At 39.2% G+C, this 13,209-nt stretch overlaps 2 protein-coding genes across 2 annotated transcripts in view; one reads left to right on the top strand and one right to left on the bottom strand.

Moving 5' to 3' along the window:
• Nucleotides 1–5,197, top strand: part of slc18a2 (solute carrier family 18 member 2) — a 48,074-nt gene extending 42,877 nt beyond the window's left edge. The window contains exons 15-16 of the mRNA XM_048550986.2: nucleotides 3,440–3,573; nucleotides 3,660–5,197. Of these exons, the coding sequence (XP_048406943.1) occupies nucleotides 3,440–3,573; nucleotides 3,660–3,776 (251 nt within the window). The 3' untranslated portion in view covers nucleotides 3,777–5,197. The remainder of the gene's footprint in view (nucleotides 1–3,439; nucleotides 3,574–3,659) is intronic.
• A 3,893-nt stretch (nucleotides 5,198–9,090) lies between these two features.
• The window catches only part of pdzd8 (PDZ domain containing 8), a 210,087-nt gene continuing 205,968 nt past the window's right edge, over nucleotides 9,091–13,209 (bottom strand). Inside the window, exon 5 of the mRNA XM_048550985.1 lies at nucleotides 9,091–11,676. Coding sequence (XP_048406942.1) covers nucleotides 9,521–11,676 — 2,156 coding nt within the window. The 3' untranslated portion in view covers nucleotides 9,091–9,520. The remainder of the gene's footprint in view (nucleotides 11,677–13,209) is intronic.

Genomic DNA, 13,209 nt, shown 5'->3' with positions numbered 1-13,209 from the left:
AACTTGGCTATCAGTCTCTGCTCAGTGATTCTATGTGTTGTGTATTTCAAAGTCCCCCTGAGAAGATATTTACCTGAAAATTGGAGAATGAATGCCCTTGACCACTGAAGTGTTCCCCAACTGGGAAGCAACATTCCTGTCTGGTGATTGTTGCACAGTGTCCATTCATCTGTTGTTGTAGTGTCTGCATGGTTTCACTGACGTACCATGCTTAGGGCATCCTTGCCTGCAGCATATAAGATAGACAATGTTGGTCAAGTCACATGGGTATCTGCCATGTACATGGTGAGTGGTGTTTCCACATGTGATGGTAGTGCCCATGTCGAAGATCTGACAGGTGTTGCAGAGGTTACCATGGCAGCATAGTGTGGTATTGTGGTCAATGTTATCCTGAAGGTTGGGCAGTTTGCTGCGAACAATAAAATGTGAGGCTGGATGAACACAGCAGGCCCAGCAGCATCTCAGGAGCACAAAAACTGACGTTTCGGGCCTAGACCCTTCATCAGAGAGGGGGATGGGGTGAGGGTTCTGGAATAAATAGGGAGAGAGGGGGAGGGGGACCGAAGATGGAGATAAAAGAAGATAGGTGGAGAGGAGAGTATAGGTAGGGAGGGGATAGGTCAGTCCAGGGAAGACGGACAGGTCAAGGAGGTGGGATGAGGTTAGTAGGTTGGAGATGGAGGTGCGGCTTGGGGTGGGAGGAAGGGATGGGTGAGAGGAAGAACAGGTTAGGGAGGCAGAGACAGGCTGGACTGGTTTTGGGATGCAGTGGGGGAAGGGGAGATTTTGAAGCTGGTGAAGTCCACATTGATACCATTGGGCTGCAGGGTTCCCAAGCGGAATATGAGTTGCTGTTCCTGCAACCTTCGGGTGGCATCATTGTGGCACTGCAGGAGGCCCATGATGGATATGTCATCTAAAGAATGGGAGGGGGAGTGGAAATGGTTCGCGACTGGGAGGTGCAGTTGTTTATTGCGAACCGAGAGGAGGTGTTCTTCAAAGCGGTCCCCAAGCCTCCGCTTGGTTTCCCCAATGTAGAGGAAGCCACACTGGGTACAATGGATACAGTATACCAAATTGGCCGATGTGCAGGTGAACCTCTGCTTAATATGGAAAGTCATCTTGGGGCCTGGGAGCATCAATGTGGACTTCACCAGCTTCAAAATCTCCCCTTCCCCCACCGCATCCCAAAACGAGCCCACTTCATCCCCTACCCCCACTGCACCACACAACCAGCCCCAGCCCAGCTCTTCCCCTCCACCCACTGCATCCCAAAACCAGTCCAGCCTGTCTCTGCCTCCCTAACCTGTTCTTCCTTTCACCCATCCCTTCCTCCCACCCCAAGCTGCACCTCCATCTCCTACCTACTAACCTCATCCCACCTCCTTGACCTGTCTGTCTTCCCTGGACTGGCCTATCCCCTCCCCACCTCCCCACCTATCTTCTTTTCTCTCCATCTTCGGTCCGCCTCCCCCTCTCTCTCCCTATTTATTCCAGAACCCTCACCCCATCCCCCTCTCTGATGAAGGGTCTAGGCCCGGAACGTCAGCTTTTGTGCTCCTGAGATGCTGCTGGGCCTGCTGTGTTCATCCAGCCTCGCATTTTATTATCTTGGATTCCCCAGCATCTGCAGTTCCCATTATCATTGCTGTGAACAATGGTCTGTTTAAGGTTTGGCGGTTGTTTGAAGGCGATAAGTGGAGGCATAGGGAGGATTTAGGTGAGATGCTGATTGTCATTGATGACACGTTGAAGGCTGTGAAGAACATGGTGTAGTTTCTCCACTCCGGGAAAGTATTGGATGACAAAGGGTACTCTATTGGTCATATCCTGTGTCTCTTCTGGGGAGTTTTTCATCGCAGTTTTTCACTATGGCATGTCAGAACTGGCAATCAATCAGCCAGCATCTCACCAAGATCTTCCCAAGACCTCCACTTCTTGCCTTCAAACAATTGCCAAACCTTAGACAGGCCATTGTTCACAGCAAACTACCCAGTCTTCAGGACCACATTGACCATAATGCCACACTACCCTGCCACGGCAACCTCTGCAAGACCTGTCAGATCATTGACACAGATACTACCATTCACACATGAGAACATCACCTCCTACATACACAGCAGGTAATCATGTGACTTGGTCATCATTGTCTTTCATACACTGCAGGCAAGGATGCCCTGAGGCACGGTACATTGGCGATACCATGCAGATGCTACGACAATGGATGAATGGACACTGCACAACAATTGCCAGACAGGCATGTTCCCTCCCAGTCAGGGAACACTTCAGCAGTCAAGGGCATTCAACCTCTGATCTTCAGGTAGGCATCCTCCAAGGATTTTGAGATACACAACAATGTAGGATCACTGAGCAGAGACTGGTAACTAAGTTCTGTACCCATGAAGACGGTCACAAACATGATTTTGGGTTCATGTCATGCTACGTGATGCCCCCACACTGTTCTGTATCTGTAAAATCTTCCTTAGTGTCCTGTTTTGACAGCATCACCTTGATAAATTGTTATGATCTCTCTACCTTAATTTGTTTGTACTGTTTTGAATTACTTATTACTTTGGTTAGACCCTCAGAATGTGGCACTTATACCTATCATGTTATTCCAGTTATTTACTTTGCCTCCGGCATCACCTTATTTTTAATTTCTTATAATTCTCTCTCTACTTCACTTAATCGGATTATAGTTCATTCATTCCTTTGCTGGTTATTCAGCTGTTGACACTTTAGTCACTGTCTAACACTTTCAGACACCTGCCAAATCTTATTATCTGACACTCCAATCACACCAGTTGTATGATCTTTTGATCTCTCTGCCCATAACCTCTGTGTCTGTGTGCTCTTCTCTCGCTGCACCTGGTGAAGGGGTTGCAGTCTGAAAGTTCGTGATTTCAAATGGACCTGTTGGACTATAACCTGGTGTCATGTGACTTCTGACTTTGTCCACCCCCAGTGCAACATGGCACCTCCACATCATGTGGTTTAAAATTCTGATTGATGATATGGTATTTCAAACCCAGAGTAGAATTGGCACGACTAAGTTGGTCTAAATTATAACTTAACAGGTTAGGTCTGAACAGTTTGAGAGGAGAATGAGAGTTCAGCGGTTTAGAATGATAATTAATTTTTATTACTTTGTTAGACGTTCTAATTTCAAGAGAGCTTTTTCCCCTTACGTTATCTCAATACAACTATAACAATTATTACTGCTCTCATGATGACACCATATAATTAACTAAAATACACCTTGTTTACTTCTAGCATCACAAAACTTTAAACCAGCCAAAACCTACTTAAACTGGTGAAGAAAATGCTTGGGTTACACTTCCAAAGGAACTCATCAGGTTCCAAATAACTATTTATCTCTAAATGTTTTCTGAACAGCATACCATTTTTTAAAATTCTCTAATTTATTATGTCCTTTCAGGGCCTTCAACTGGTGGAGCCATTGCTAAAACAATAGGATTCCCTTGGTTAATGATAATTATTGGTATCATTGACATACTATATGCTCCATTGTGTTTTTTCCTTCGAAGCCCTCCTGCCAAGGAAGAAAAGATGGTAAGAAGCTAAAAACAATTTAGCAGTAGTTGCTTTAGATTGCTAAAATCCTGCATACAATAATACTTGAATTCATCTCATTTTAGGCTATTTTGATGAATCAAAATTGCACTGTTAAAACCAAAATGTACACAACTCAGGACCACTTTCAGAATGCCCCTGTGGTTGACGATAATGAGGAAGAATCTGAGAGTGATGAATGATTGCTGCCATATCATATTCTTTACAGTGTATTTTCATGTACAATATGTAGTGCTTTGTGAAATGTCCTTTTAAAATAGTCCTAAATGCACTAATTTTTTTTTGGTCATTATAACATATCAAAGCTGTTACTTAATTCTCATGAGTAAAGAAATCAGGATCGTAGGGTATGGGGGTAGGAGACATAAAGCTGGTTGAGTAAAATTGAATGCCAGCAGCCTTATCACAACAATTAGAATGTTTATTCCATTTTTTAATTTTTAATCAATGATTAGTTTTGAAGCATTTATCAGTGTATTTTATACACACGTATCTATTAGTGAGGACAAACCCAGGTGTATGCACATATTCAAATACGAACTTTTATTGTTGTATGTTTGCTCAAAAGGTTTTCTTGCCCATATGAGATTTGTACAGATTAATACATTGCTACAAATCAAATTTGTGGACAATTCATTTTATGTAAAAGTATGGGATATCTTAGCAGATATAGTATACTTGTAATATTTATTTATGAGTAGTCACAGTAAAGTTCACAAGTCAAGCAACTAGCTATCTGAAAAACAGATTAATTCTGTTCTTAATTAATGAAGTTGAACCTTTAATTGACATTTAGATAGATGAGTAACAACATCTCCTCCTTTCCATAAAAGCTATCATACTGTTCACACTGATAAAGTTGCACATAAAGTGACTGAACATTTGGTTGTGACATGAAAAGTTTTTGGACAGCACTAAAATGTGAAAACCATTAACTATTTTGGAAAGCAATCCTCAACAGTTTTTTTTCTAAAATCTATATGTTTACATTGTGGCCAATCACTTTTCTGTTCTGTAACTCATGTGCCTTCATTATATAAAATATATTTACATGAATTTGATATGTTGGCACATCTTTACTGATTAATACTCTACACATCTGGTTTCCAAGCAAACTTCACAAAACTGTCCAGCCATACATGCAAGCATCATGATGCACTACAGTTGATAAATATTCAGAAACCATGCCTTAAATCTTCCTCCATGACTTGTTTCTGTCAACATTGTTCATGATTACTTAAAATAGACTTTCATAATTGGCTCTTATTGTTAAGTGACGAGACATTTTGTGGTACAGACAACACGTCCTGTTCATGCAAATATAATCACTGTTCACAGACAGATTGGACAGTTGGCCGCTTTGTGCGCTAACAGATAGGAAAATATAAATAAAGATGTACAGAGTTTCTCCTGTTGACCAATAAGTGGGTTCCGAATCTGCAATCAGATGTGTGTTTATGTGGATGTGTGTTCCTTCATTTCATGGGGAAATGTCTGTAATAAAAGTACTCTGAATAAAAATGGCAGTGGTTTATTAATTTAGCTGTTACTTGGATTTAGAATATATCAAATAAGAGTTTGAAATAACCATTTGAAAATTATTATTATGTATTCTTCAACATTTTAATATGTTTCAGTTTTCAAAAGCATTAGCAAATAAACTAAACTGGTAAACCTTCCTCATTTAGATTATGGACATGGCTGTTACCTACAAACATACAGAGAAGATGAACTAGAAAAATGCACTTGGTCTCATCACATTATTCCAATGATTATGTCATAGGTAAAAGTAATGACACTCCAACCATCAGTTGTGATCCCAGTTGATGCAAGAGTTGGAAAAAAAAAGCCTGGATCAGAGAAAAGTTAACTTCTTTGAATTTCCTGTCTGAACCCCAAAAACAAATGCACCAGGAGATTTCAGTAAGCGTGAGGTATATCATCAGTTAGTTCAGGAAATTATCCAGATCCCTTTTAAATAATTTTTGTCCTTGTGTAGGATGTTACATTGTAGCATTGCTGACGTTGGTTCTGAAATAAACCCAGTTCAGCAAAGTCATTAACTTTTTTTTACTTGTAGAAAAGCTTCCATTTGGAAAAACCTAAAAGAAGTACATTAAAATGTTTGAGATAATGGGAACAGCAGATGCTGGAGAATTCCAAGATAATAAAATGTGAGGCTGGATGAACACAGCAGGCCAAGCAGCATCTCAGGAGCACAAAAGCTGACGTTTCGGGCCTAGACCCTTCATCAGAGAGCCTGTTTGCTTGCTGCTAACCCAAATCTTAATTTCCATAACTTGGTGACTGTAAATACATGGAGTCTTACAGAGCTGTGAAGCCAGTTCAGTGCTTTTTGATCATAAGGTGGGTTGAGGTGCTCCATCTGATGCCATTTTCCCTATGAAAGCTAACAGTTACTCCATCCATCTACCAGCTCAAAATATAGAATAGCTAATTGAACAAGATCCCAGAGGACTGTTGCCACTTATTAAAAATATAACATAAGTCACCAAGTTCTAAAACAGAGTGGAGCACAAGTAAGGAAATTTGTTGAGGGAAATACCTGTGCAGCAGCAGGAAGAGTGAGGTGCCATTTTTTTTTAGCTGAGACACTCAGAAATTAGTCAACCTGCATGCCACACAGCTTTTAAATATAGCATTAAGCATTCAATAAAAGTTTTAATTTATTGTAGTGAATAATGACTTGTAATCAGCCAAAATGATTTGAATGTTTTTAAGATCCATAGAATTTTTGAACAGTAAAGGAATTAAGGGTTACAGTGAGTGAGCAAGTAAGTAGAGCTGAGTGCACGAAAAGATTAGCCCTGATCTTATTGAATGGAGGAGCAGATGGTGCAGATGACCGATTCCTCCTATTTCTTATGTTCTTAAAATATTTCCTTTGAATGGGGAAGCTGGTGGGGTGAACGCATTCTAGCTGACCTTCTACCACCATTTTCAACAGCATAAAATCCATCACACTTCTATCGTTCTACTGTTAGGAAGATGTCATTTGAAATCAAACTGGTACATTTGTTTCTCTGTCAAATACAACAAAATCTGCTAAATTTTCCAGCTTTCTGTTTTTATTTTAGATTTCCATCATCTGTAGTTTTTTGTTTTTGGTATCACAAGACTCCTTATGCTCTGTCAGTTTTACTTGAAGGTCACTGATGGCCAGTGTAGGACTCGGAAAAGTATTACACTGTTGTGGAATTACTCTTTTAAGGTTGAATTAAGCAGTTGAACAGGCTGGGGACATGACGTTTAATCATGGTATACAACATATAGGTGCCCAAATGAAAACCATTCTGGTCCATGGTATAAGTATACCTCAACTGGGAAAATATGCAAAAATATTGTTAGATTTCATAGCATCATAATAATTACAGTAGAGAAGTTTGCCCATCATTTCTGCACTGGGCTCTCCAAAAAGCATTACTATTGTCATTTATCATTGTCAATTACTTGCCCTTTTCCCAAGCCTTTGTGCATTGGTTCTATTCAAATAATCATACAATAGCCTTGAGGGCTTCAATTCATCAGGCCTCTACATTTCCAGGCAGTGCACTCCAAGTCCGAACCATCCGTGTGAAAAAGTTCTTCTTCACATCATATTTGCTCCATTTGCAAATCACTTTCAATCTGCCCTCTCATTCTTGATTCTTTTATGATCAGGTACAGTTTCTTCCAATCTACCACTCAATGTTGAAAACATGTCAGACCTCCTCTTAGCCTTCTTCTCACTCAGGAGAATAGTCTATTCTTTCCAAACTATCCTGATAAATGAAGTTTCTTATCCCTAAAATCAACAGCACATAATATTCCAGTTGAGGTCCAACAAGTGTCTTGTATAAACTCAGTATAACCTCTCTTTGCTTATTCTCCATGCCCCTATTAATAAAACCTAAGCTACTGTATGCATTATTAACTGCTCTCTGCAGCTGTCCTGCCACCTTCAGTGATCTATGCACATATTCACCAAGGTCCCTCTGCTCCCAAGTCCCCTAAGTAGTGAATCCCTTCATTTTGTATTGTTCATCCATTTTCAACCCATTAAAATGTATCGCCCTTCACTTGAACTCCATCTGCCATCTGTATGCCGAATTCATCAACTTGTCTATGTCCTTTTGGAGTTCTAAACTGTCCTCTTTGGCGTTTACACCGCTTCGAAGTTTTTGTATGATTAGCAAACTTGAAATTGCTGCCAAAGCATCAATATCGAGGTTATTAATGCACAACAGGATTTAAGAGATTTATTATAATGGTATTACTTTAATGAGGGAATTCAATGTGGACAGACTAGAGGAGCTAGGATTGTTCTCTGCAGTCTAGAGAAAATGTAAACGAAAATTGGACAAGATTAAGGAGAACCTATTTCTATTTATGGATGGCACAATTATCAGATTTAAGTAATTGGCAAAAGAACCAGGGCACAGATAAAAGATTTATTTGCTCAAGCAGTTTATGATTTACAATACACTGCCTGAAATGGTGGAAGCAGTCAACAGTAACTTTTAAAGTGAAATTATATAAATACGTGAAAAGTCATGTGTTATGTGGAAAGATCAAGGAAGTGGGACCAATTGAATAGTTCTTTCAAGACCCAACACAAGAGTGATCAAGTCAAATAATTTGTCTGTGCAATAAAAATTAATGATTCTATAGACAGTTCGAGTTAGCAATTAAAATTCTTTTTTAAAACATTTGTTTACAATAAGCTAACTCGTATGTTCTGTAAACTTGCAATATCAAACAAGTTGCCCTATTGTACAAGCCCAATCAACAGATAAAATGATTATGTATGTAATACTCATGAATGGTCAGAACTAGGACTTCCCTCTTAAAAATCTTGGCATGGCTGGAAGCATTTCCTTCTGGAGGAACCCAGCTACAAATGTATTAGTAGAGATACTGACCCTTAAATTTTCTGGAGTACTTCAGCATTATAGGGGCTTCTAATGTCAATCTGTGTTAAATACACGTACAAAGAAAATATTATCTATACGTAGAACTAAATAAGGTTACAAAAACAAGAATGTTTCAATATCATATTTATTGGGCAGTGCTAATGTTCTAAACACCCAACTCTCCACTTTGCTGTGGTAGAGGTGGGGAACACTAGGTTCAATTATCCAAACTGGAAACCTTGCAAATTAATTAGTGTTACTTTCTCTGCTTCAGTAACAACTTTTATTTTTCCTTCATGTGCAAAAATTACAAGTTGGTAAGTCAATTTGAATTGTCACATTCTATCAAAATTTAACTATCTGCAGGTCTGCGTAGTAAACCTTGCTGAATGTTTTACCATGCAATACATAATGTAGTATAAAGTCAGTAGACATCTCTTCATAATACACATTACTGTTTCAAAAAAGGACGAAAATGTCAGTGCATTTTTGCACCCTTGCACAAGTATTTGAGGTTCCAAATAGTTGTCCCTTAAATTCCAAATATCCGTAAAGAAACAACATATATACTAGCAAACTCAGCTTTACTAAAATACCTTTAATAGACACAAAAGCTCACCACACAGTTTGCTATGTTGATACACATTTGGCAAAGAAATATCTATGCAAAGAACAAAAAGAGGTGAACTTAAAGAATTACAGGTTTATGACATGATTCAAATTTTAAAACCTGGTCCCAAAAGAGACTTCAAATCCATCTTCCCAACATTTGTGGACTCATCTGCAGAGTACCATCACCGCAAGAATTAATTTAAATATATCTTACTAAAAAACTTCTGTAAGGGGGAACAGCAAGTCATAGAACTGGCTGTGTTGTTTGTTGACACTGTAGTCACATTAAAAGTCAAAATCACAAGACAGAAGAACATTTGCATTATTGCACAGAAGCAAGGAGGGAAATCAACAAAATAGTAAATTTGGTTCAGTACAATCATCAGGAAATTGAAATGAAATCATGAAAGGGATTCAGCATCATCAATAATTTGCTCATTTGATACATCACTAAATGACTGCACATCTGTCTGACTGGCAATGTCAATTTCATCTGCTGTTATAGATAAGATGTCATCCGAAAGCTTTGTGACCTTTCTTGTTTGTTGTTCTGAAGATACGGTCTCACTTAATTCTAAATCCTCGTACCCTGCTTTATAATGGATGGTAAGCAGCGTGAGAGCTTGAAGTCGTTCACCTGACTTTGAAAGGGCAGCAGACAGGAGCAACTTCTTTCTCGGATCTGTGCTCTCCTTCTGTTCCTTGATTAAAGCATAATTGTGTTCTAGTTCCTGGTCTATTTCATTTTGTAGCTTGTCCAACATCAATTCCAGTTTTTGGCAGCGTTCATCTGTTGGTAATCCTCGATACAGATCCCGGCCAATCTCTTTAACAGCAATAAATACACTGTCATCTAGACCACCTTCTTTCTTAACTGGTAACTTGGTTCCCGTGCTAGCAGCTTGTCTTTTGGAAGGACTGCTGGCACTGTAAGTCTCTGTGTCACTGCTTTCATTGTCAGAGGTGTTTGGAGTGTGTTTTGGAGATGGCTCTACCAAATCAACACCAGGGTCAGCAAGGCGAGCTCTGGGCCCTGGCCTTAGGTTCAGCAAGCGTGAACTAGTATTAATGATATGTCGTGTTAATCCAGTAGATCTGTTAAAGGATGACTTTGATTCCAAGTCAACTCTTCTTTCTGGTGCAACTGAAAAGGGAGGTTCTGTTGCTAGACATTTGTCCTGGCACTTTTTATGGCAAACAAATGCACATATCATGCATTGAGAAGCTGCTTTGGTCCAAACTTTCTTTTTACAGTAATCACACCAAGTTGGGTTCTGAAACTGAGTATCTTGGAAATTATGCCTCTTCTCTGTGCATAACTTACTAAGATCCTCCTTACTGAAAGTAGGAATATCCTCCTGTAAAATATCTTCCTTTTCCTTTTCTACTTGAACACTAGAGTTTTCTGTATCACCTTCTTTTAGATATGTAAAATTTAATGTAATGTCACCATAGCACAGTTTCTCATTGAATCCCTTATGAGTGCTTAGATTTCGCAGTGCAGTCCTACTGACAGCAGCTTTTGGTTCAGGAGCACTTAGCCTGAAAGTTGCCTGATACTCCAGTGAGGCTGTAGAAAGACATTCCATTGCTATCTCTTCAAGTTTTATACTTGCATGGCCTAAACAAATAAGTCCACCCGGTTTAAAGGGTTCTTTACACCAGATTGCGACATTGACATATTTATGGTGGCTTTCAATCTCAAAAACACATGTGGCCTTGTTCCACTTTCCAAACCTCTTGCGGTAGACGACCTCTGACGATTCCCAGATTTGGTTATCTTCTGCTCCTTCACGCATATTGCTTGTAGCTTCTGGAACTTTCTCCTTGCAATCTTGTTTATTTATAGAGGACTTGGGTAGTGATGGATCTTCATTTTGGTCCCCAATTTTGCCTATACTCTTTTCCACATTTCGCTCTGCACTGTTGGTGGAAGGAATTGGTTTGTCAAGTTTTTCGGTAGCAACATCGCCGGATTCAAGCTGGTATTGGGTTTCAGAGGAAGCCACAGTAAGCTTAATTTGGGGTCTTGGAGGCACAGGAGGTTTATTTGTGGATCCTGATACTGGTTTACTAGGCTGTTGTGCATCAGGGGTATCTGGACACTTCGACTGAACAGATTTAACCACATCTTTTTGCTGTGGTTTCAGGGGAATCTGATAATTGCCCAAATTTAACTTGCGATTCAAAATAGGAGATATGGTTCCCAAAGGTTTTGCAGCAAGTGTAACTACTGAGCGCTTCGGACTTTGATTACTTGGTGCAAAATCCTCCTTTATTATTATGGGTGGTGGCTTGATTTCAGGGCATACTAATTCTTCAAATTCAGAATCCAAGTCTTTAGCATCCGTACTGTCTAAAACTCCTTCATCATCAAATGTTTGTGGACCAAACTGTGAACCGAAGCCTGTGTCCTCAAGTTGGCCAAAGTTATCTTGGAGAGAACTACATTGTTGATTCTGATGTCCACCAACAGGCCGCTCATAGTAAACCATTACTTTGTCACCAGCTTGCTTGATAAGCTTCAAAACATGCACAGAGGATGTCACCTTGACGCCTGTTGACAAATCAAAGCAAACCTGGATTAGAAAAATATTTTTAAAAAATACAAAACACGACATGACAAATGTTTGTTATGACGTGGTTAAAAGATTTACTGAGAACTTAACTTTTCAAGCAAAAAGGAGAAAACATATTGCTATTTAATTATATTTGGAGACAAGACATATAATGAAGACAGACAACAGTCTCCTATTATTTCTAATAAAATTTGAAATCCTTTTAAGTGCTTTCTATGTGTTTCCCAAAATTAGAGCCTTATCCACTCTGCATAACACACATCTAACTTAATGTACAAGGAATATCTTTCTTCATGACTTGTACTTGCTTTAAAACCAAATCACAATGATCAAAGTTATGTGGAAATATAATTTCAATTATCCTTTCAACTATAAACTCACAAGAGCTTTTTCTCCTAATTATTAATGACTTCTCCCCAATTCGAGGAGTTTCACATGCTATTTATTTTTAGATATGAATATTTGCTAGTAGGATAAAATATTTTGAATTTATGTACTCAGAAATTTGCAAAAATAACTTTACTCAAACACTTCTGAGCCAAATATTTCATGAAGGATGAATAAAACTTACATGATTTGGAAAAAGAACCAGCCAGTGGGGTAAAAAATACCCTGACAGACAATTCTGAGTTTTTTTTAAATCATATAGCTAAGGGACGAGATGATGTGCAAAGATCAGCAATGACAATTTTCATCTGCTGGAACATACAGAGGATACAAAAGATATTGTAGAAATGCAAATTATTTACTTTGTTCTTTATGCAAACAAGGCTCTTTTCACTAATTCAGGAACAATTTACAATTACCTAAGCAAGGTAAGAACTTGTTTATCAGTTAGACAATGCAGTCTTAAAAAATGACATGCATGTAGTTTAGCAGTGGACTAATGCAATTCTCCTGTCTTTAATGACTTCCAGTCTAGTTTCATTGCAACTAGAATACAATATTCTCAAGCTGCTAGATGTACTGGAAAGTCAATCACTTGTACTACTGTATCATCAGAGAAGTGTAACTAATAACCTGAAATCAGTTTCAAACAGGTTAACCCTAAGGGTGGATGTTGAATTCTATTTAGCTTGTTACAGTGCAGGAAACGGAATAGCTGTCAAATTATATAGATAAAAGTTTCTTTTCTATTCATTTTTAGTGGGATGTGGACATCGCTGGCTGACCAGCATTTCTTGCCCATCCCTAGTTGCCCTTGAGAAGGTGGTGGTGAGCTGCCTTCTTGAACCTCTGCATTCCTCCTGCTGTGGGTTGGTTCACTATGCTATTAGCGAGGTAATTCCAGGTGGGTCTGTATCTTAGATAACAAAGTGTGAAGCTGGATTAACACAGAAGGCAAAGCAGCATCTTAGGAGCACAAAAGCTGATGTTTTGGGCCTAGACCCTTCATCAGAGAGGGGGATGGGGAGAGGGTTCTGAAATAAATAGGGAGAGAGGGGGAGGTGGACCAAAGATGGATAGAGGAGAAGAAAGGTGGAGAGGAGAGTATAGGTGGGTAGGTAGGG

Source organism: Stegostoma tigrinum, chromosome 20 (genome assembly GCF_030684315.1).
Source record: "Stegostoma tigrinum isolate sSteTig4 chromosome 20, sSteTig4.hap1, whole genome shotgun sequence".
NCBI classification, from domain to species: Eukaryota; Metazoa; Chordata; class Chondrichthyes; order Orectolobiformes; family Stegostomatidae; genus Stegostoma; species Stegostoma tigrinum.
The sequence above is the reverse complement of the archived record's forward strand: the minus strand, read 5'-3'. Positions and strand labels throughout refer to the sequence as shown.